The sequence below is a fragment of the Castor canadensis genome, chromosome 4, assembly GCF_047511655.1.
Source record: "Castor canadensis chromosome 4, mCasCan1.hap1v2, whole genome shotgun sequence".
In the NCBI taxonomy this organism is placed as follows: Eukaryota; Metazoa; Chordata; class Mammalia; order Rodentia; family Castoridae; genus Castor; species Castor canadensis.
The window spans coordinates 159,230,604-159,254,225 of NC_133389.1; the positions used below are offsets into that span (position 1 = coordinate 159,230,604).

A 23,622-nucleotide genomic window follows, 5' to 3' on the forward strand; every position below is an offset into this window, starting at 1 on the left:
ATCTGAAGAATCTTGCTTTTACTTTAAAAAGTTTATGTTAAAATATCTTTGTTTCTAATTGATCAAAATTTCTCCAGCTCACTTTTACAATAATATACAACTATTGTTCCATTTTTTAGTGCTATCTTCATTGTAATGATTCTTTTATAAATTTATAATTCAAAAATTATAAAAATTGATGTCTCAAAAACTTGTTTTCATGTAGCAAGAAAATAAAAACACAATGTGACTTTAATATTACAGACTGACCAAGATTCTTTATTGACATAGTGTTTTAAGGATGCTTATCAACCCATGGTAGATAATAAAGGTGGTGCTTATATTTGAGATCGTCAATATTTTATTCTTCTTGTTTAGAGCAGCAGACACTTGGTTTGTGTGGTATGAATACAATTCGGAAAAAAACATAAGGTATATAAAAATTCAAGGAGTTCTTCAGTGTAGAACAGTCCAGGTTGTTTTGTTTTTCTGGATGATGGCAATCAAATCTGAGCAGGTAGTCATGGGTATTATTGAAACAAGATTTCAGCCAGTCTTCCTAAATAATGATTGTTCTGTGAAGGAAAAAGGAAAACAAGTTAGATGCTGATTGCATCTTTTTCAGAAAGAAAACTCATGGGGACGCAATGTCAAGTGCAAAGGAAGAAAGGGCACAAAATGAACCAGTACTTAAAGGGTAAGGCCTTTCCTTCTTCAAAGAACCTGGCTGCATAGTGCTTGAATTTGAACTGTTATAACATAGTTATCTTAGAGCATTAATTGTTAGAAGCTAATTTAGTTATTCAAAGAACTTAGGCTATACTTTTATAAGTGCTATAGTCCGTCTAAATGAATTAACTAGTCTCTGATTAGTTGAGTCTTCACACTTAACTGTAGTATAGTTAAAAAGATAGGGTTTATGGATTTTTAGATAACCTATTTCAAGGAGTTGATGCTTTTTTGGCTAATATAAATAACTCTCAATTGGGAACCAATACTGGTTATATCTATAGCACATAAAGTGAAGCTGCTTTTTTTTAATGCAATATTGAGAAAGCTTCATATATTAAAGAAGGAATACTTAATGTACCTTGAGAGCTCCTTTTAGATAGACATGATGTGCTTGACAAAGGCTGTCATGGTAAAACAGACAGTTTAGGGTTAGAAAACAGTCAAATTTAATTAAAGAGAAGTTTAGCTATCTATCCACACATGCAAAGTATGATATTGAAAGATTCTTCTATGTAATGTATTTATAGGAATAACCAAATGTGGAAAATTATTTACAGGTAAAAAAATGAAGTTTAATCAAGACTGCCAGTGATCTGCGTGCCTGAGTACTTTCATTGTTTCCTTTCTCTCCTCTTCCCTTCCCTGCCTCTCTTTCCTCCTCTTTTCCCCACTATGCTTTTCTTTTTTCCGAACTTTTTTCTAAGTTGTAGGGCCTCATAAGTTTATATTTCCATCAAAGCTCTTTAAGGATAATTTTTTCAATTTTATTGTAAAATTTTAAATTTGCAAGTTACATTATGCAACTTTATTTTGCATCTTTATTTTGTGTAGTACACTGTTTTCACACCCTTTGGGCGAAGCTGCTATAAATTGAGATTCCCTCCCTCCTTTCTTTTCCTCTTGTCTCCCTTCCTTCCTTCTCTTTCCTTCTTAACAGGGTCTTACTCTGTGCCCCAGCCTCTAAAACGCTGGGATTAAGGTGTGTGCCATCATACCTAGCTACATGATTTTTTTTTTTCATGCTTCTCAGTTCAAAACAGCTGTTAAGATGGGTTTCATGTAAGCAAGAACACTAGATAAGGTGAACTAAACTTTAGTATCAGCTCTGTCATTAACAATTTGACCAACACTAAGTAATTATACCTCTCTGACCCTGTTTCCTCATTTTCATAATTTTTTTATATCAGTAAAGGACTTCAAAATCTCCCCAACTTTAATATTCTATTAAAATTGATTTTGACAGAAGTCTTTTCTATCTTAAAGGGATATTGCAAAGATCTAACAAGAAAATACATGAGAAAATTTGTTGAACTGTAAAATAGTGCATGGTATTGCTAAAATATGCTGGAATAAACTTAATGTATCCAGATCTTCCCAGGATATTTCTTTAGAGATGTGCAATTAATAAGAAATAATATATCAATAAGGAGGGAAGAGTTTAAAGTCAAACATGGTCTAACATCAATCCAATTAGTTAAGAGCTGGTGAAGCCAGCAGTGCATGTTGGTTGTACCTTCATAGTTAATACAGCCATTGGAGTCTTCTTGACCTGCCATCAGGGCTTCCACTTCTTCCTCTTTCATCTTTTCACCTGATGAAATAAAACCCTTTTTTAAGACAGAAGGCCATAGGTCTTTTCAAAATTCTACTCTTATAAACTATAATAGAACTGCAGGGTTTTTTTTATTGTTGGTGGTGGCAGTGATCCTGGAGCTTGAACTAGCCTTGTGCTTGCTAGGCAGGAACTCTCCCACTTACATCACATCCTGGGCCCATGATTGAACTCTTGGGGGATAAAAACTGTTCATGTCCTATTTCCTTGGCACTTAGTAGGTGTTCAGTAAAGTATTTTTGAATGAATGAATGACATGTACATTATCCCTCATGATCCAAATTATATTTTAAGGAACTTCGATGCTTTACTTACTCATTGCTAATCTTTTAAGTCACTATTTCCCCAAAACTAACTCACTGTCACTGAAGCCATGAAAGTCATCGACTTTTGACTAGTCTGTTTTTTTTAATCATTTTTAGTCTTTCTCCCCACCTATGTTGATGACGATATGATTCTCCTGTCATGACTGGTCCTGTACATTCTGTCTTAAGTCCACTGAGATGAATTCTCCTTACCCAGGGTGGCTAAAACATGACGGAGTTCAGCACCCATGACTGTGCCATTGCCTTCTTTGTCAAAGACACGCAGACCCTCAACAAAATCTTCATAGCTGCCCTGGTCTTTGTTGTTGGAAATAGCTTGCATCATGGGCAGAAATTGTTCAAACTCAATTTTCTTGGCGTTCATCTCTGGAAGAAATTATAGTTTGAAGTTAGCAGCTAGCAAGCATAAAATACCATCTCTGAGTCACAAAGTTCATTCCAGATGATCTTAAAGAAACAGACAATAGCATGAGCTCTGGAGTCCCAGGGCTGAGCTCTTTCTTTCCAACCTGTCATTTACAATAATGCAATAGTGGACAACTTTGTTAATTTCTTTGCACATCAAATTTTCATCTATTAAAGAGAAATACATCACAGTGTTATGGTGAGAATTAAATAATACATGTAATGATTATTAAAATTCTTGGGACAAATTACATGCTTAGTGTTACCTACTATTCTACTAGTATTTAATATATTTCATAAGTACTAGGGAAGCAATGTACTGATAGCTTACTACATCCCTATAAACAGATCATTATCTTACTATACCTTACGTATACATTCCATGCATGTCCTGAGTTTTTCTAGGGTCTTCAGTTTCATTAAACTTTAAGTAATTTTAAAAAGAATGCTTATGAGGAAAGTGTACATCAAATATTCTGGAATTTTTAAAATTCTTTGCAATTCAGAGGCCAAGAGATTGCAGGGGGGAGGACTTTCTCTAGAATCTGTGCAAGGTAAACTTCATCCACAAAGTATGACATAGACAATACAGATATATGCAAATGGATAAAATTATGTACCTACCAAAATAAAAATAAAACTTCCTGTTTTTCTCTCAAAGAAAGAAATCTGATACACTGAATAATATTAGAAAGACTGAATTTAAGTGCTGAATACATGAACATCTACCTAATAATTCTTTTAAAGGTAGATGTTGGTAAGTTAGACAAGGACATTTAAAAATAAGGCTTAGCTGATGGCCCTCTCACTTTATTTCATACTCTGCTACTTTCCACTTGATTTAACTGGAAATTTCTTCCAAAGAAAATGAGGAAAATTCCAGTGGACTTCCTTAGAAGTAAGTTTTCTTGAAGTCAAAGTTCTTTTTCATTTTTAATGAAGGAAAATCTCCAAAACATTCTCAGTTATCAAGGAGAAGCACAAGTTTATTCACCTTACCCTTCCTTTTTCCACTAATGGCAAAGATAAACAGTCCAAATATCTACTTAAAAACACTTCAGTTTTATGTTGTATCTTTTTTGTTTGGAGTCACCTTGCCATGAACCACTGAGATTAAAAATAATTTCCTTGTTCTAAACTAAGGATTAGGTTTCTGTATCAAGTGTTTTCTGCAATTTTGTCACTTACTGTCACTACTGATTTTTATTCCAACATTTACCTAGAGGCATTGAGTGCAGGTTTTGATTTAGGATTTTTAAATTTTTATAATTTATTGGAAATAGAAGGTACTCATTAAGATATCAATCTGTCTGCTCTTAAATAAGATAGCTGAGTTTCTTTTAAGATGGCCACAGAAGCAGTGTCAAAGGACAGTGTACAGGCCAAAGTCAGGACGTAGTTTTCTTTTTTTCTTGTTTTTAGTTTTTTATTAGGATATATTCATTGAACAGAGGAATTCATTGTGATAATTCCACATAGGCTTATATTGTACATTGGTTAGATGCCCCCACCAACTTTCTCCCTCAGGCCCCTCCCTTCTCCTCTTCAAGCCATTGCAAGAAGTTTCATTGTTCTCTTTCATATAGATATATGGTCAAAAAATCATATGTTCTCCCTCATATGTGGACATTAGATCAAGGGCAAACACAACAAGGGGATTGGACTTTGAGCACATGATAAAAGTGAGAGCACACAAGGGAGGGGTGAGGATAGGTAAGACACCTAAAAAATTAGCTAGCATTTGTTGCCCTTAATGCAGAGAAACTAAAGCAGATACCTTAAAAGCAACTGAGGCCAATAGGAGAAGGGGAACAGGTACTAGAGAAAAGGTTAGATCAAAAAGAATTAACCTAGAAGGTAACACACACGCACAGGAAATCAGTGTGAGTCAATGCCCTGTATAGCTATCCTTATCTCAACCAGCAAAACCCCTTGTTCCTTCCTATTATTGCATATACTCTCTCTGCAACAAAATTAGAGATAAGGGCAAAATAGTTTCTGCTGGGTATTGAGGGGGTGGGGGGGAGAGGGAGGGGGCAGAGTGGGTGGTAAGGGAGGGGGTGGGGGCAGGGGGGAGAAATGACCCAAGCCTTGTATGCACATATGAATAATAAAAGAAAAAAAAAGATATATGGTCAAAGTCAGCAGTATTTTTCAGTTACTTCCAAACATTGCAACTTTGTTTCCACAGTTTTTATTGAGGAATATATTTTTTCTAGAAGTATGGCATTCTAATTTGTTCAAAATCATACGTAAAACACATTGTGTTTTAGTCATATTTACCATCTTTGTCAAAATATATTTTTGCCACTGAAAGACTGAAGTCTGAAGAAAATGTGCTGATTTGAATATTATTTAATTTCATTCTCCCTTCTACTATGGACAGTAGATCTAATGATAAGGATGATGGTCTTAGCATTAGATATCATTTCTTTTCACTACATGACATTTTATCATGTTTAGTGATTCTTCTCAAAGGAAGGTTAACTTGTTTTATGAGGAAAATGCTAATAAGACTGGATAGACAAGAAGCATACCTGCCACCATCAGGAGTACACTAAGCCTTATTATATGGAATTTATTATTTATTTCTATTCCTCTCCATCTCCTTCCCCTTCCTTCTCTTCATCATCTTCTTCTCCCTCCCCCAATGGTTTCTCTAGACTTCCACAGACCATGAATAAGCTGATAAGGTTACCTTCATTGCTAGGATTCCCCAGAACCTTCTTGACCTCTGCATTGGTAGGATTTGTGCCCAGTGCCCGAAGGACATCGCCGACCTGGCTTAAGGTGATTTTGCTTTCACCGGTTCTGTCAAACAGGAGAAATGCCTCCTTGAATTCTGCAAGAAGCAAGGAGAATTAGGCTGTTTGTTTTCTTCTTAAAACCTATTAGTTAATCTCAACCTCTCAAGGATTCAGTTCAAACTCTTCTGTTTTACACTTTTGTCAACCACTCAAGTTGTCATCTTTAGAGCTTCACCTTTCCTACCTCAAATCATTGGCAAACTCAGCATTTCTCTTTGGGATTATTACTCCAATTTCTCATCATATGTTATTAATAATCACCTGTAGAAATTGGAGCTCATAGTTCAATTTATTTATACTTCCTTTACCTGACTGGAAAACATGACTAGATTAAGAAATTCTGAGACCTTGAGAAATGTTGATAATCTTTATATAATACTTCATACAATTAGCAAGGTTAATAAAATTAAAAAAAACAAATTTCCAATCAGGATTATGTTATATGAGGTTAACTCAAATTTGTCAAATTACAAAGGAAAAAACCCTCTTCTTGAGGTGTAGATTTCCTTGGCTATTCCCCAACTAGTTTTCCTCCAAAAACATCTGCATTTTTTCAAGAAAAATTTATGGGTGAGACAAGTCTGTAAGTTCTGTATCATTTAACTACAACAAACTGTGATTGTAGTAGGCTCTTGGTATAATGGATTCAAGAAGGAGATACAGTTTTTGGATTGATGGCTATGATAATCTCTATATTTATCCTTTTTATATTTTTATTAGCATATATTGGTTGTGCTGAAGGATTTCATTGTGACATTCATATATGTGTTTATAATGCATCTTAATTAGATTCACCTCCTCCATCATTCTCCCTCATTGCCCACCTCTGCTTCTTAGAACAAGTTCAACAGGTTTCATTATTCTATTTTCAATTATGTATACAAAGTACATACACCATATTCACCCTGTTTTACCCTCTCCATTTATCTTCCTCCAAACAGGACCTACTTTATCTTCCTGTCTTTCAGATAATATATATGATAACATGTTGTTTTATCAGCTTTAGCATTTAAATATCTTTTAAATTAAACTTCTATGGAATAATTGTAAATTCACACATAGACAAAAAATAATCCAGAGAGATCCATTGTATATTCTGCCCAGTTTTCCACAGTGGTAAAAATTTGAAAATCATAATATATTATTATAACGTGTGTGTGTGTGTGTGTATGTGATATTGGGGATTGAACTCCCATGGCCTCTTGCATGCTAGGCAAGCCCTCTACCACAGACCTACATTCCCAGTCCAACCAATTTTCATATTACCCTACTTGTACTCATTTTTTTTCTGTGTGTGTTTGTATAAATGTGCATATATTAAGTACATATTTTAAAAATGCTATCTATTCTTATCACAATTACTCTATTGGTTCCTTTCCTTATATTTACCATTCTTTTTTGATAAAACTGGTTGTATCTTTCAAACTACAATGACAAAGAATTTAGAAATATATATCAGAAAGACAGGAAAGGTGCTACTATGGGTTTAGGGTCCAGTAAAGCCATTTTAATGGAAACTTACAAACTTAAATAAATATAAATTTCTGGGAAATTCACAAGTGTTGGTGGTGATTTATCATAGTTAATATCAAGGACACTCAAAAATGTTCGTGAATGAACTAGGAGCACTGAAAGCATTGTTTTTAGACTATCAGTGGTCTCAAATCAAAAGATGCTGTCTATATAGATTACTCAGCCAAATATTATATGTTACTGTCCCTCTACCCCTTAATTTCAGATTGCATTAGACACCAAATTTATAATTAGCTATAGATCATGTTACTATTCTTTGCTAAAATCCTATGTAATGTGACTATAACAGATGATGTCCCTAATCAAAAACACATGCTGCAGGTCTAGAGGTCTCATTAGTCAAATATTATTTTTCAAATGTGAAACTGAACTATTCTTGATACTGGCTCCAGGTGTTCAGGCACAGAGAGCTCAGAGGGCGTACAATTACCCTGGTAAAATGCTGATGTAGGAGTACAATTTTAATGAGCTGTAATGGAATCACTTTGACATTAAACCTTTGGTGATTTAAAGGAAAAGGCCAGGAAAATACTATTTTTTTCACCCGAAATTTGTAACCCAAGGTTTAGTTATTCTCTTGAAAAGTCTAGAACATGGATTGACAAGCTACTTCCCAAGGTTTGCCTTCCCATTTTTGTGAAGAAAGTTTGGTTTGGGATGCAGCCATTCTCATTTTTGTAAAATGTAAAGATGGAGAGTTTATAGAAAGTGTAAAGTAGGAGAGTACAGTCCCCAGAGTTTGGGGGAGATTCCAAAGAGAGGTGCCCCCTCATTTGCATATATATTGTCTATGGATGTTTTCATACTTCATTGACCGAGGCGAGTTATTTTACAGAGACTGTACTGCCAGCAAAGCCTAACATATTTCCTTTTTGGCCCTTTAAGAAAAAGTTTTCTGACTTTGAGTCTAGAAGAACATTGTTTGAGGACTTTTTTGGTAGTGATGGAATTGTTCTTTATCTGCCCCAAAAGGGAGCTACTATCTGGGACTCTTAAACACTTAAATGTGACTAGTGAACTTGATGATATAGATTTTTAAATTTATTAATTTTTAAATAATTAGAGCTTTTAAGTAGCCATGGTGGCTGGTGGCAACTCTTCTGGATAGCATAGGACTTAGACCTTTACAATGCTATAATTTTTAATTTTTTCCCTTCAGTCCTATTTTTTCCTTTAATTCAAGCACAATAGCATAAGCAACATTATTCAAATCATTAAACCAGGAAACAAACTAGTCTTCATTTATTTCTGAAAGTACAGGATTTTCATTTAATTTAAAAAGCTTACATATGTTTCCTTAACACAAAAAGAAACCAGTCCTTTACATTACATTTACTCAACTTCTATGTCTACAACCTACTTCACATGTGGAGTAATAGGTTTCATGCTCAATAGTAAGTCTGTTTGTCTCTGTGAGGGTTTAAAAATCTTTCATTGCTTGGTCCTACAACAGTTTGGCAATCATACTGACTTTATAAATTAGATACTGGAGCGGAGGGCTAGGATCCAGAAGCTGATAAGGTAGCAGCAACACTAGTTAAAAATGCATTAAAATCAAACAAATTATATAGAATCACCAACTGCTTTCAATAAGAAAAACCAGTACTTTGTAATGTAATTTTAAATGATCTTGAGTTAGAAGTCATCCAATCATTCAATCTGTCTATATGGGACCATAACACATGATGTAGGTGCCAAACTGATATTCACATGGAAATATGACAAACATGATACTGACACTGACTGAAGAATGTGTAATCCTTTAAGTAGAGAACTACTTGAATAGATTGCTACTAATCACCCATAATTATATATTATCTATCATAATATATAATATTTTTATGTCCAGTATTGTAGCATATACCATGTGACCTGACCAAACTCTTTTCTACAAATGTACTTCTGTCTCAGTTCTTTCAGATATTGTGACACACTTTATAAAAGATTCCTTCTTACACTTCTGAATGCCAAAAAACAAGATCCTGTGTGGTATGGGATCTGTTGGATTCAAAGACTCAAAGGGGAAAAAATTTAAATGTTAGAGAAACTAATCGGATTCTCTTAAATTTTAAGAGTTTGTAGACTCCTTGCTAGTATCATTTTACAAGAGAAATTTCTAATCAGTTTGAAATCATACCTAAATACTTTAGGGATTTGATTAGCAAACTAACTTTTGGAAATCTATACCCTCCTGTGCGTATATACATGTATGGTATGACCTGTTGTAACTGGTTTTATTTAGAAATCAGTGAATGTAAGGACTTATTTTGTGGTGTTTGCTTTTATTTTCTTAAATGTTTGATTACTGATTATAAGCAAGGAGTTCAGGTTGAACAAATTTATATTTATAGTGATTGAGAGCAATTTATATTTAGAGTGGCAACACCAGTGTGGATAATTAGGAAAAGCTTGACTCATTCAGAGTGAGTTGGTTTTCTCACAAGCCATCTTTACGAGTGTGCACATATCAACAACTGTAGCTTTTAAACTTACCATCCTGTTGTTCCTTAGAGAACTCGATCTGTTAGAAAGAAATTAATCACAAAGAATATTTTAACCAAACAAAAATGTCCTGATTTTTAAGTGTATCCAGCTCATTCCTTGAGTAATCTTCCAAGTAAGCTTTAAAAATCAGCCTACTTTTCCGAGTTCAGGCATGGCATGGACACAAACAGGTTGAGCCACAAACGAGGCAGTGCTCTGCCTACATCTGCAGTAGAGAAGCTCAAATCACTTACCAGCAATCTGGTCAGCACTGAAGGACTGCAGTCGCGAGAGAGAGAAAGAAAGAAACAACTAGTACCCTTTCAAATGCATTGACAGAAGAGTGAGTGCTCTCTGCTGTGAGACTTTTAGGAAGCCATGTAGATGTCATAACATAAGAAGGTTGCCTTAGGGTACTTTTGAATCTAGGAACACAAAAATCTATTGCAAAAGACAATTAGGTAACATTTCTCTGTATCTTAACCAGTAAAATGATGTAATAAATGCTAAATCAAATACTTCCTAGAATAATATAATGATATGTGATATATTTAAGATATGCCTAATGAGATACACTGAATTAAAAAGTGCATATAAACCACATATAAAGACCCTAAGTCTTTTTGCTATTGAGCCAGTATATTTTTATACTAGTATATAATACCCCAAACATCAGAAACAGACTATCTAATTTTAGTTATCAGTTATCATTGGATTGAATGTTCAGCTATGCTATTTTGCTATAATTGCAAACTTATTTTCTACATTTAGGTAAGCCTTATGTGATAAAACAGAAACTGGTGACGTATAAAGAACTGCTTTTGGAAGTAAGATGCAGAGTATCTAAGTAATTTCTTCTATCTTCAACATATCTCATCAAAACCAAGAGTAGATTCTAAACATTTGTCCGGAATATGTTTTCTTCTCAATTCTATCCCTTGTCTGCCTTTCTACTACCAACTATATCCTCCTATAAATGACACATAGTTTTCTTACAGGACCCACCATGATGGAGTTCTGGACTGCAAAACAGCGGTGGCGAGGCAGAATAGTAAGTTGAGGGCTGCTCCAATCCCTGAGTGGAGTCCTCCTTCTCTGAGGCTTCCTTTTATTTCTGGGCAAATCTGACCTCACAACTAGCATCAGGTTTCAGAGGGCAGTCGCCACACCCCTTGGAGAGTTCTTTAGCTTTCTTAGGGCAAAGAGAAGGAGAGATCTGTACTCTGAGAGCTATTTTTAGTAAACTAGAACCTAGGAGTGGACAGCCATAGTGAGACTGACGCCTGTCAGTACTTTTATGGTCTTTCTCATTAAGATTTTTGCTTGCAGTGTCTTCCTTTTCTAGTGGTAGAGTTTGTCACCATTTCTCTAATAGCTCATGCATATTCCTTCTCTTGGTGAATTATGAACTTTGAAAACTTCTAGTCAGAAAGTTTTGATATTAATGGAAATTCTTGGTTGAACTGTTTTGGGGTTTCAAATGTCAACTGCTATAGAAGGAACGTCCTCTGAAGCTCTGTCACTTATGGTAAAATTCAGAGAACTTGAAAAGTTCATGCACACTGGGTGTCTCTTTGGATCTACCAAAGTAGTAATCTGGGCAGGTCTTGAAATCTCCAATTAGAGATCTCTCTTTTGCAAGCTGTGTTCTCAGGAGTGTAATTGAAGCAAGGAATGGTTTCGATCTCTCTTTTCCACCATTTCTCCTTAGTGTCCTGACATTAGTTGCAGGTTCTTTATTCCTTCTCTGTTATCTTCATGGTGGCTGACTAGTCACGTTTTTAAAATTTCTTAACTTCTAGGTAGGAAAGCCAAAATAACATTTTTACTTTCTTTTTCTCACATCTATACATATTCTTCTAAATTTTTATGTAGACCTATTAGAACCTGTGATTCTCTTTCAGCCTTGTCAAACAATATGCGCCAGTCTTCTGATTAAGAACAAAAGAACCCAAGGCTAGGTTTCTGGAACACAAAATTGTATTTTAGCATTTTAAAGGCATAAAGAAATTGGGCAGCAATGGGTTTTCAGAGCAAAAATGCTCTACCTGGAATGGTATTGGGAAGAGGGGTTCTAAAAAGATCAGTCCCAGGATGTCTGACCAAAGTTTAAAATGTTTATGATTTTCTACATATGTAGGAAGCATGCTAGAGATAAATCATAACTCAGATACTGCTTCCATCACTGTTTTTAAAGAAGAGGGTCAAGAAACTCATGAAGTCTCTCCACTTAGAAAGATGTATACTTTGAAGCTTTCCCTCAAAACATTCTGGAAGAAATCACCATTGAAATATATATTGCTTTTGACCCAAAGTGTGTAAGTCATGAAAAATATTTCATAAGATCTTGAGTCCCCTACTGAGGATTGAAAATATTATTTTAAGATTATTAGTTCTTAGGTAAACATAACTTCATAAGACAGATTGACATTTTGAAAAGTTATTGGGACATGAAAGTTAATAGAAAAATTAAAAATGCTTTGAACCATTAAAGGGAAATGAAAGAGAGGATCAAAGGTGGAAATTTATTACCATTAATAATTGTGTAACTCGGAGTTTCATGATTTTTGATATACAAATTAAATCTATTAGAGCAGAACACATTTTTCTTTGTGTTTTTCATTTTGTAATTATATTTATGTAATTGTGTTATTAAATTTTGATTGCCCTGTGATTGTTACTGAGAAGTAGCACATATCATTAATTAAAATAACTATAAAGACTACAAAATTAAACATTAAAGTTGCCCTCCTAGACATAATGATAATTTTTATGCTTCTTTTTCTTCAAGTATAAAAATGTGTTTTCGTGCACATATTTTTCCTGTCAATTTGTATGAACAAGAAAGCCAGTGTAAAAGATGTATTTATATTATGAGTAAACTATTCCTAAGCACTTGATATCATGTAAAGTTTTATTATTACAAAAATAGAAGTTGTAAAGTGATAGGATAGCTGTCAAATTATTTCACCCTGGTCTTTCTCCATATCTTTCTCACATAGAGAAGGAGAGTTTAGATTTATATTGTACCTACTCAGAATCAAAGTATAAATTAGATCATGTTATATGACAATAGAGGAGCTAAACTATAGCTTACTCCAAAGAACAAACTATAGTTTAAAAGTTAGAAAACTTAGCTTTTGTGTTTATAGAAGAAATGTTCAATTTATATCCTGATACACTGTTCTGAATGACAAGACCCCTCTTGCCTCTTTGTCCTGGTGTATTAATGGGGAAGTAATCAGCCCTTCGAACAAAGGCACAATATGAATATCCAGTCAGCTGGTATTTGCCACAGTTTGCTATGTCTTCATTTGGTTTGTTTTAAAAACTGTATTTAATTCTTTCTGTCTTGCATGGACTCCTCTCTTCTTTCCTTTTTAGAAATTAAATATTTTTCAGAGTGCTGATAAAATCTCCTCTTCTTCAAAGAGCCTTTTCCTCTCTAAATTCTACTCAACTCCCTTTCTCTCGCTGCAAGTTGGTTAACCTTTCTATTAAATATTCTGGGAAATATAAGCCATTCTTGATGTGAACCTGGGTGTGGTTCTTCCCCAACATCTTCCACGAAGGTTTATTTCTCATAACTATAGAATAGCTTCCCTCCATTAGATGATCAATAGATTTTTACTTAACTGAAGTCTTTAGAAAATGGTATACTAACCTTTTCCTTCAAACATAAATTCCTCCTCTAAAAATTACATTCCATGTGGGACAAAAGCTTCATCAATTCTTTTTAAAGAGATTACATTCTAGGGGAATTCTTCAATACTGCACCTGTAGCATCTGGGACTTCTCAGCACCTTAGTAGACATGCTCGTTTAAAATTGTCTGTATCTGTGCCTTTCTATTTGCCCGCGTCTTCCCTTAGATTCTGCCTAGAATGTTTCTAGGCCAGACTTCTAATTTTTCAACCTTCAAGTTCTTTTTTTTTTTTTTTACAAACCTAGCCTACATATTTATCTTAAACTGTTAGTAATAGTCTATATTCCACATTTTTTGACGTGGGCTATCATTTGTCATTGGGTTTAATGCCAAATGTAAGTAATAATCTATAAGATACTGTTATTAAATGTAACTTTTTTTGCAGTGTCTTTTGCATTTTTGGAATTGTCTTTCTAATAGTAACCATGAGGTTTGGTTAAATGATGAAAGATAAGATTAATTTTCTGGCCATATAGAAGGAATTGCTTTATAGGCCAAATATTGAAATGCAGTTGAGCCAGAAACAGTTTCTGGAATTGACATTTATTAAAGTTTAGCCCAGTAAAAGAAGACGAGCTGTAATTAAAGATAATCTGGGAAATACATTATGTTGAATACCGAGGGAGATTGCCATGGGAAAGAGCATGAGCTACAGTCTTCAAAGATCTGCATTGTCCCAGAAGGATACATTGGATTCTAAAGACCAGTAAGGTTAAGAAAAGAAGCTGCTCTAGCCAGGGCCAGTTTGCAGAGTAGAGAACATTGCTGTATGTTCTCTGATTTAATGACTGGCAGAGAGACCAAAAACTCAGATGTACATAAACTCTTAGGAAAGATTTCACCTAATTTCAATCTAATGTTATAGCGTCTTTAGAATCAACAGCAAAAGGCCAATAGAAATATTTTAGAACTCTTAAATTTTTTGCTTAACTTAAGGTTAAGCAAAGGTTACATTTTTAACCTTAGCAAAGTATATACTCAGGTCAGCTGCTAGAATATAGTATAAACAGAAGAAGATAAGAACAATGAGAATAAAATACCAGCCCAGGTCTCTAGAATAAGAGACATTAGATGGTTGAACTGGATAAATTGGCCTGAACCGAAACAAAAAATGCAAAATTCTGTGCTCAGCAGACCTAGTCAACTGAATCCAGTCACCTCAAAGTAAAGACCTATAAGGATCTACGTGAATTTTAATAAAAATTTAAATATGTGATCCAAGTCTACTCTTTTTCAGTCTTCTCTTCTACTTTTTCATAATATTTGACAAATTTAAGACTTTTTGAGAGCTGTACTTTTTCTCCTTTCTGTATTTATTTGCATTTTTTTGCAATTTCTAAAAATTCAAATTGTTTTTGCTCCTTCCTTCACTTTTTATTTTATAATGTAAACAATAGAAAAATTCTTTGTGTACATTTTAAGAAATCATAATAGCCAGGCAAGGATAAGCCTATAATCCTAGCACTTGGGAGGCAGGAAGATCTCAAGTTCAGTAAGATCCTGTACCAAAAAAGAAATTACAATGATCTTCATTTTTCTACTTGTCTGGAATTTTGTGACTTCAAGAGAACTAGATGGGGGATCTTGTTTTGGTTCTCATAGCAAATGATGTCTTTTGGTTAAATAACTTCTCTTCTCTAGGTTATTTTTCTTCAATATATAATATCAATTCACATTATTTCTAGGATCTATGATACTTGTGAATTTTTCATCCTTTTGTCAGTAGAGTCTACCTTAATTCATTTTTTTCATGAATTTAAATTTTAAAGCATGCTTTAAAATTCATAGATGATGTTATTTTGAAGTAGTCTAGCTAAAGAAAAGTTAAGAAAAATGTAACTTTCCAGCTTTGTATTCAAGTTAATTGGATTTTCTTCATAAACAGGAGACAGTACATTGGGAACCTTATAGGTAAAAACCACCTCATTTATTACATAAAAGGAAGACTATAAAATTGATTAGATGTAGTTTTGTTTTTAGGGAAACTTCCCTTCTCTGGCTTTACCTTACTGTTGAATAGTATGACCAGAGCACCAGGATTTATTACCCATATAATTTAAATTTTAACTAGTATAAGTGAAGCTGTTGGTACTTTCATATTGTGATTTTTGCCTTCCAGATTGTGGTTTGGGGCAAAACACAAACTATAAAAGTTGATGTAGAAGCAAACTGTATAAAGATCTACTTTCATACGAAAAGTACTTCTGTCCAAAGAGAGGCAGAAGAAAGCGTAGTATCAGCAGACTAAATATAATCCTTTCCATAATTTCCATGAGTCAGATGGTGCTTAATACTGTGTAAGTAATTATGGAACAACTTCTAAAGACAACTTGCCAGGGGGTTCATTTGCAGCACTAAAATGTCAAGAGCTAAATTTGGCACTGTCACTTTGTGGCCTCCTTGTCTTGCAAAGATTTAATTATCTTTAAAATGAAAAGAGTTATTTACTATTAGTTGGTGAACATATCTCTTCCTTTGCAAGCTATATTTTATTTTGCAAAGACATTCAGTTGTAGATAATTGAAAATGTAATTCTAGAAAGAGTACATAAAATGCTCTTTAATACTTTCCCACTCCATTCCACCTGTTTTCTTCTTTTGCAGTTCTCATATATGGAAGAGGAAATGAGATACTGACACCTAGTAATAGACTCGAATAATTTTTGGTTTGTTCCTGAGGTTATATTTACACTGTAAATGAATGAATATTGGAAGTGTTTGACATTAAAGATGTGTTAGAAATTAATTTGTACCATTGAAAGGCCAGAGTAAAAGAAAATAAACTTTAAAAATTATATAAAGAAAGCTTAGAAAAGTACTTAATGTTATCATTCTTCTCTAATTAAAAAATGACTATATGTGTTCTTTTCCTAGTTCTTTTTCTCAAACTAGTTAAAGTTAAGGTTTAACCATGGTATACATGTGGCATTGCATTTCTTCATATTTAAGGAATGCCCATTGGTATTTCCAGTTTTAATCATGCTATTTATTTTTAAGCAAATTAGCAACCTCATCTTCTTCTCAGAATATCAGCCTGATGACAATATTTGAAGGTCATATTTAATATGTATGAATGTTTAATGAAATAATCCAAAATTATTTTAAAATGTAATGTTTCCTTACTTTTAACAGTTTTTCTATATCTATTTCTGTTTACAAATTTTCATAGGAAGCTGGAACAAAGTGAGTAGGAGTTCTAGGTTCCTAAAGTTTCACCCTACATCTATAAAAGAGAACACTCAATTTGTCAGCAACAGGTGGTAGGATAAGGAAGGCTGTGGAGAACAGAACAGTAGTGAATGGTCAAGGTCAGAGTCTTGGTGAACTTGCTCTGCTGTGTGCCTTTCACCCCATCTTCTGGCTATGCTGTACTGTGCAGAGCAATACAAGAATGACTCTACTCCATGCCTTTAACAGCAAAAAAGGCTACTTTGCACATTCTTGAAATAGCAATTCCACTTTGGAATTCTGGTAGCTTAGGATACCAGTAGCACCTTAACTCTGGGTTTCTTCTGCTAAGTTAAACCCTAGCTTCATTACTTAACTGAGTATTCATCACAGCCATCATTTAGGCTCAGTTTCTTTACTTGGAAAAAAGAATAAAAACAGCCCCAGTGTAATGTTGTGAAAATTATACAAGAGAATATGGCACAGAATAAATTCATATGGCATGTGGTTATTATTACTACAAGAAACTTTATAATTTTCAGAACTTTTCAAGGAGCATGACTTAGTTTGAGATTACCAGAAATTCTTCTCATGGGATTGAGTTTATATTAGCCTTGTTAGAATGAGAAAAAAATATCATAGATAAACACAAGCAAGTTTTCATACCTGGATCAAAACAAGTCACATATACAACTTTCTGCCTCCACTGAATACTCATTAGTAAATAGATATATTTGGGAGCACTACACATCCATGTTACCCATTGAACTGAAAGATTGAGGCTTCCCAAGCATGTGGTCAGTTGGTTGTTTTGAGATATGTTATTCAGCAGAGTTTCTGTCAATGCATTCTGTACCATTACCACTTTTTGTAACATCGCCTGCAGTGTTTAGTCAGGGATGACCTGATTGAATGAGGAAAACAGTGAGAATTAAATTTAAGCATCACAATGAGAGATATGACTAAGTCACCATTTCACAGCAGCTGATGCATGCATGGTGCAAACACTTCACTTACTGAAGATCTTTTAAAGTTGAGTCACATGGTTATTTCATTATTTATTTAATTTCATGATTTCACTTGGTTGCAACAAATATTCATTCCTGTATTTAACAGGAACCATATTTCTAGTGGGTTTTAATTCCTAAGACTGTGATTCTGTCAGGCAGTGTTATTTTAGCCTGGGCATTGGTGCTGATGGAAGCAACATCTCTCTAAAGGCAAGGAATGCTTACAAGTACCAAGGACAGTAGTTTTATTATTCAAATATCAGCAGAACACTGTTTTGAAAAGGGTACTTAAGGAAAAAATCCATGGGGATAAAACATCAGGTAAACATTCCCTCAGAGAATGCCAAAGGTTTTACAACAGAACCAACAAACCAGGAAATCAGGTTGGAAAGTACATTTAAGAAACTGATAAAACTAATTAAAAATATCCAGGATGTCTCAGAGTTTATGGTAAGTCAAATATGTGACTATTAGCTGTGGTATGTTTTCAGATAGAACATAGGTCTTAGCTGGGACTAATATTGAGGAATTAAATTGTACTATTGCTGTAACTACATCATGACAGATATACTTAACTTTAGCATGTGCACTACTGAGTCTAAAGAATTCTTTTTCTTTCTTCCTTTTTTTGAGGGGGGCATGGGGAGAGTGGTACTGGACTTTGAACTCAGAGCCTTGTGCTTGCTAGGCAAGCACTCTACCACTATGAGTGTATTGTGTTACACTCATAGTCCTTTTTTGCGTTAGTTATTTTTTGGATAGGGACGTTTTTGCCCGGGACCTCAGTCTCAGAGTGCAACCCTCCTACCTGGGTCTGCTCTGTTGCTGGGATTCTATAGGTGTTTGCCACCATGCCCAGCTTATTTGTTGAGAAGGGTTCTAACATTTGTCCCAGGCTGGCCTTGAGCTGCAATCCTCTTCATCTCTGCCAACTCAAGTAGTTTGGATTACAAGTGTGAGCCACTATGCCTGGCCAAGATTTCTAATCTTATAAGATTTATGAAAGTTTATAATTAATTAAATTTTATTCTTTCTAGAGTTTTCAGAAAGTTAATAAATGCATATAACAGCTCTATTAATTTTTTAAATTTCATTTTCTCTGCTTGAAAATATTTATAATTTATATGAAGTAATATATCTAGAAACATCATTAAGTGATTAAATGCATTATAATACACAATACTGTAATGTACTTTTTAATTAGCTTGCTACCTACTGGGATGAAATTAAATATGAAATTTTTGAGTTGCATCATATTCTTTGGCTATGCTAGAATACTTCCAAATATGCCCTAATTTCATATTTATGAATGCAAATTATAAATCAAATGCAAGCATTTCATTCCTTTACAAAAATAAGATTGTTTAATTTTTTTTTTGCTTTTTCTTTCTATTAAGAATGAAACCCTTGAATATAAGATAAAAGTTGATTTTCTCCTATTTATTCAAGATTCATTTGATTTCTTCTTTTTTTTTTCTGATTTGTGTACCTTATTTGAATCTATCACATCTTGTTCTGCTATGAAATAAAGATGATGGAGCATATTGTATTCTTACAGCAACTCTTAGTGTATTTTCTCTTTTCTTGGTGGTACTAGCTCATACTGGCATTAATTCAACATAAAAATAGCTGAAAGATAAAACAATTTCCAAGATTCAGAAAAACACCACTTCTCTGTGGACTATAACAAATAATTGACTTAATTTATGGATTACACAAGTGATGTTTCATCTTTTCTCAGAGACCTCTCACCTGCTAAACTAAATTTTTATTCACTTGCTTTCTGTTACATGGTTCCTCTGGGAGCAAAATTAATGCTTGTCTTCATTAATAGGATACTTGAGTTCTTTTTTCAGAAGGAGTATTTTATTTTTTTCCAGAAGCTTATTATCCCAGATACAAAGAAATGATATGGTTTTTTATAAATCACAATAAATACAAAGACTAATATCTTTGTATTATTGTAGTGTCTGCAATCACACTTGTAAAATGTAGTCAGTATGCATCTATAAAAATACATTAATTAGAATAGCTGGAGATGAAGCATTTGGTTTCTTCTTAAAGAACTGTATGCATGCAGTCCTCAAGGTAGAAAAACATTTATGTGAATACCTGACATGCATTTCTCCTAAATGGATATCCATTAAAAATAGTTCCTAACTAACACTAACTCCTATGACCGATGTTTTCAAATGTAACTTCAGGTACCTACAAATATTGATCAGACATTTGTGAAATATACTTCTACTTTGAAACATAGCATTTCATATTTAACTGAAATGTTCCAAAATCTCTCTCTCTATATATAAATAAATAAATCTTCACATAAATCCAAAGGTGATCTAATTCAATAATTGTTTTAGGGCTGTTTTGGAAAAATGTGTGATTATACTAAAGTAGTCAGTGAAGTGTCAGCATTATAGTTGTAAGCAAGCAGACTTCAGACATTATGCACAGAATTGTTGGCTTAGAAAAGGATCTCCTCATAGACATTTGCACTCATTGTTTTTCCATATAAGGCAGGGTTCTTCAGATGAAGATCTTCAAACTCTCATTTGGACCAATCAGAATCCAGTGAATGAGGAGAAGGCACACATTTGATGGGTCACATCACTGAGCAGCAATAGGGACATCCATTCTGTCATTTTTTCCAAAAGCAGATACTCTTTTAGTAGCTGAGAGCTTTGATCACAGCAAAGTGTTGACACAAAAAATCAATCACATTCTCCTTAATTCAAGATCAGAATGCAAAAGCTCAAATACATGCACTAAAAGCTAAATAACAGACACATTTTTATAATTTTGAGGAGGTTAGTTTCATTTAGAAGCAACTTGCAAATTCTGAATTATATACTGTATAGGAATAAGCAAGATGATAGTTATAGTCCCTGAAACACTTGAGTGCATAATTTTCTGCTCTGATATCTCATTTAATGTATCAAATTTTATTAAGCTAAGCTGAAGGGAGAATTAACTTGTGTTTCAAAAATGTTCTTTTTCAGATGAAATAAAACAGCTGTCAAATTGATGTGCCCAGGACAACAGGCTGTCACCAGCTGTCTTTAAACTGGAAATAAGCAGGGGCTAATACTTTCTTCATGAGGTAGTTTTAAGATGAAGGATCCAGTTTCCCCAGAGATTTTATTTTAAAACCCCCCAAAATCATACTGGTTTAAATATGTGTAAATGTAACAACTTTACACTTACACTCTTTTCTCTAAATTGCACTTTCACAGTTTAGGGAAAAATGGAAAACAGAGAACAAAAATTAGAGCAAACTCAGTTTCTACATATGACATCATACCCTTAATAACTTCACTGAAATTTTATGCTATGGCTTATTTTTTAAGGCAGGTTCTTTTCTTCCAAAAATCCAGTTCACTGAATATTGCCATTCCTCTTAATGAAAAATATACCTGTTTGTAAATTCCTCGAGTTCTCTACTGTTGAAAGATGTTTCAGTGACCAAACAATTCACCTGTTTAGTTACCTTAATGGCAGAGAGATCAATTTTTTCTTCCTTGGGTTTGGCTGGGGCAGGTGCAGGTGCGGGTGCGGGTGCCGGGGCAGGAGCTGGGGCAGCAGCAGGTTTCTTCACATCCTTCTTTGGTGCCATTTTGTTTAAAAGAATGGGTTAAAAAAAGAAGGAGCTCCTCCAAGAGAACCTGTCAAAATGATACTTGAAAGAGCAGTGGCGCTGTCCTTGATCCACAGCCCAGTGGACCCAGAGTGTTAAATGGTATAAGAGCATGCATATATATTTCACTTAGTGCCTAACAGAACCTTGACACATGCGGCTGGATTGGACAGTTCGCTCTTCAAGGGGGGGCATTCCGGCTGAGACTATAAATGGAATCTAAAGGGTCAGGGCTTCCTCACATTTTTTAAACTCATCTTGCCTTTCCCTTCCCCCTCCCCCACCTCCATATATAAAGAAGAAGGAAGGATGAGAAAGCCAGCTTCAGATCCTTTGGTGATAGCAAAGTAGATTGACATACTTTTTCTTAGTAGAATTACAGTTCTGCTGAAACTATAAATCTTTTTTTCCCCCCATGGTTAAGAAACTTGACTGAAGGATTCAATTTCAACTTGGAATTTTGGCAAGGAGTGTAACCAACTTTCACCCAGCTTCTTTGCTCATACTCCTCCCTCCTGGCCATAATTTGCAAGAAAATGTTGGTCAGCAAATAGACAGTGATGTTTAAAAATAAAAAGCAGACGTATAAGGAAAACCCTTTGCATCTTAAAGTGGCTTCCCTTCTAGGGAGCACAAGCTCTAGTTCTCTCTTTCTCTCTCTCTCTCATAAAGAACTCTATATGAAAGAAAAAAATAAAACTATTTTCTATAATTTGATTTTCTTGTAAAGCAACCTTTAAATAGTAAAATAGCTTTTAATCAAAGCACATACATTTATTTTACTTTCTAAATGCATAAAATCTAACCTAAATCTTTTATCTATACTAGAGACTAATACATTTTTTAGAGAAGCAGAGAAAGGGGCTTTAATTGTTAATATTGTGTGAGTTTTAATGAGTAACCTGATGTTCTTTTTCTTTTTTGTTCTTGTCTTTCTCGGTTTGCAAGGCTAGACTCATATTAAAAAATATAAGATAACCAATGGACACTTCATGACTTTGTAAATGGCAAATTCTGCCAGACGGGGGTTACAAGTAGTAATCACTACTACTGCTCACGATCATCCTCAATTCTCATTTTTTTAACTTGTGTGATATTTACTTAATGAGTACAGTTGTTATTAAATAGTAAAACAATAGTTTGGAATTGAAAAAACACATCTATGTATCATGTATGTACATATATGCATACATATGTACAAATACGTATGTGTAAACACACCTATTATATTTCTAATTGTTAAATATAGTTGTGTAGAGATTCATTAACCACTTTCTTTTGTTCTGGCATAAAAACATCCTCTAACTTGGAGAAGGCCATTATTACTCTCCACATATTATAATTGAGAGAGATTAAGATCTTTCCATTAGCAATAATTCACCTAAATTACAATGGATTTACCATCAGTCAGTCCCTATATCTCTTGTGATGGCCTGATCTACTGAATTAACATATCTATATATGTTCAGGAAAAGCTTTTTTATATCATTCTAAATTAAATTATCTTTAAACTGATACAGAAAAGCAAATTAATGGACATATTAATGGGATATGTGTTTTAAAACACAGCCTATATTAATATTTTGCTCAAAGGCAGAAATCCCTTAAAATCTATGACATGGGTGATAGGTAAAGGAGCTTTATGGGTTTTTTTGTTGTTGTTGTTTTTATTTTATTTTTGGAGACAGGGTCTTCAGTGCAGTCCAGATTGACCTCAAACTAGTGATCTTCCTGCCTCAGCCTCCTAAATGCTGAGATTACTGGTGTATACCACTATGCCTGGCAAGTTACATATTCTGAGCAAAAATATTTTGGTCTTTCTTATATTCAGAGAAGAAATTGAAATAATAAAAATATTCATCTCTGTTTCACTAATCCATTCACCCCAAATATGTTTTTCATTAGTAATATCCAATTTCTGTGTTTTTGGTCAGGTGCATTTTTGAAGTCTAAAACTATCCAAAATTTATAGCACAGAGATCTTTTTCAATGGTTAACCCTGTTGGACACAATATGTATGTATGCAACTTACCCATTGTTAATTACATACAGAAATTACACTGTGAAGAAAGAATTTAGAAGCTTTCTGAAACTATAATCCTAAAGTAATTTAATATGGTGATCAGAATCGGAATGAAATTTCTCTCTTTACCCGTATCTAGGGCTGTGACAAGACTTACTTGTAGGGGGTGTAATGGGAACAGCTGATATTCTTGTTCTTAGCA

At 34.0% G+C, this 23,622-nt stretch overlaps 1 protein-coding gene across 3 annotated transcripts; it reads right to left on the reverse strand.

The window, feature by feature from the left end:
* Positions 1-230: 230 nt before the first annotated feature.
* On the reverse strand, positions 231-21,506 carry Myl1 (myosin light chain 1). 3 transcript variants are annotated; one of them, XM_074071629.1, is made up of 7 exons: positions 21,251-21,506; positions 9,888-9,915; positions 5,753-5,896; positions 2,842-3,015; positions 2,225-2,302; positions 1,070-1,112; positions 231-554 (listed from the first exon to the last, which is right to left on the reverse strand). In XM_074071629.1, exons 1-6 carry the CDS (start codon positions 21,374-21,376, stop codon positions 1,084-1,086), a joined length of 579 nt encoding a protein of 192 aa, XP_073927730.1. In that variant the 5' UTR covers positions 21,377-21,506; the 3' UTR covers positions 231-554; positions 1,070-1,083. The 3 variants fall into 3 exon arrangements, with proteins under 3 accessions (XP_073927730.1, XP_020009269.2, XP_073927729.1); XM_020153680.2 differs by lacking the exon at positions 21,251-21,506 and adding an exon at positions 10,884-11,036; XM_074071628.1 differs by lacking the exons at positions 9,888-9,915; positions 21,251-21,506 and adding exons at positions 10,133-10,157; positions 10,884-11,036.
* Between the last annotated feature and the right edge of the window lie 2,116 nt (positions 21,507-23,622).

Coding starts and splice junctions, on each gene's coding strand:
- Myl1 (XM_020153680.2), bottom strand. CDS start 11,021: ATGCTAGTTGTGAGGTCAGATTTGCCCAGAAATAAAAGGAAGCCTCAG. Junction 5,897..9,887: donor CTCTAAGGAACAACAGGATG/GTAAGTTTAAAA, acceptor TGCTTCTTGCAG/AATTCAAGGAGGCATTTCTC. Junction 3,016..5,752: donor GGGGAATCCTAGCAATGAAG/GTAACCTTATCA, acceptor AATTTCTTCCAG/AGATGAACGCCAAGAAAATT.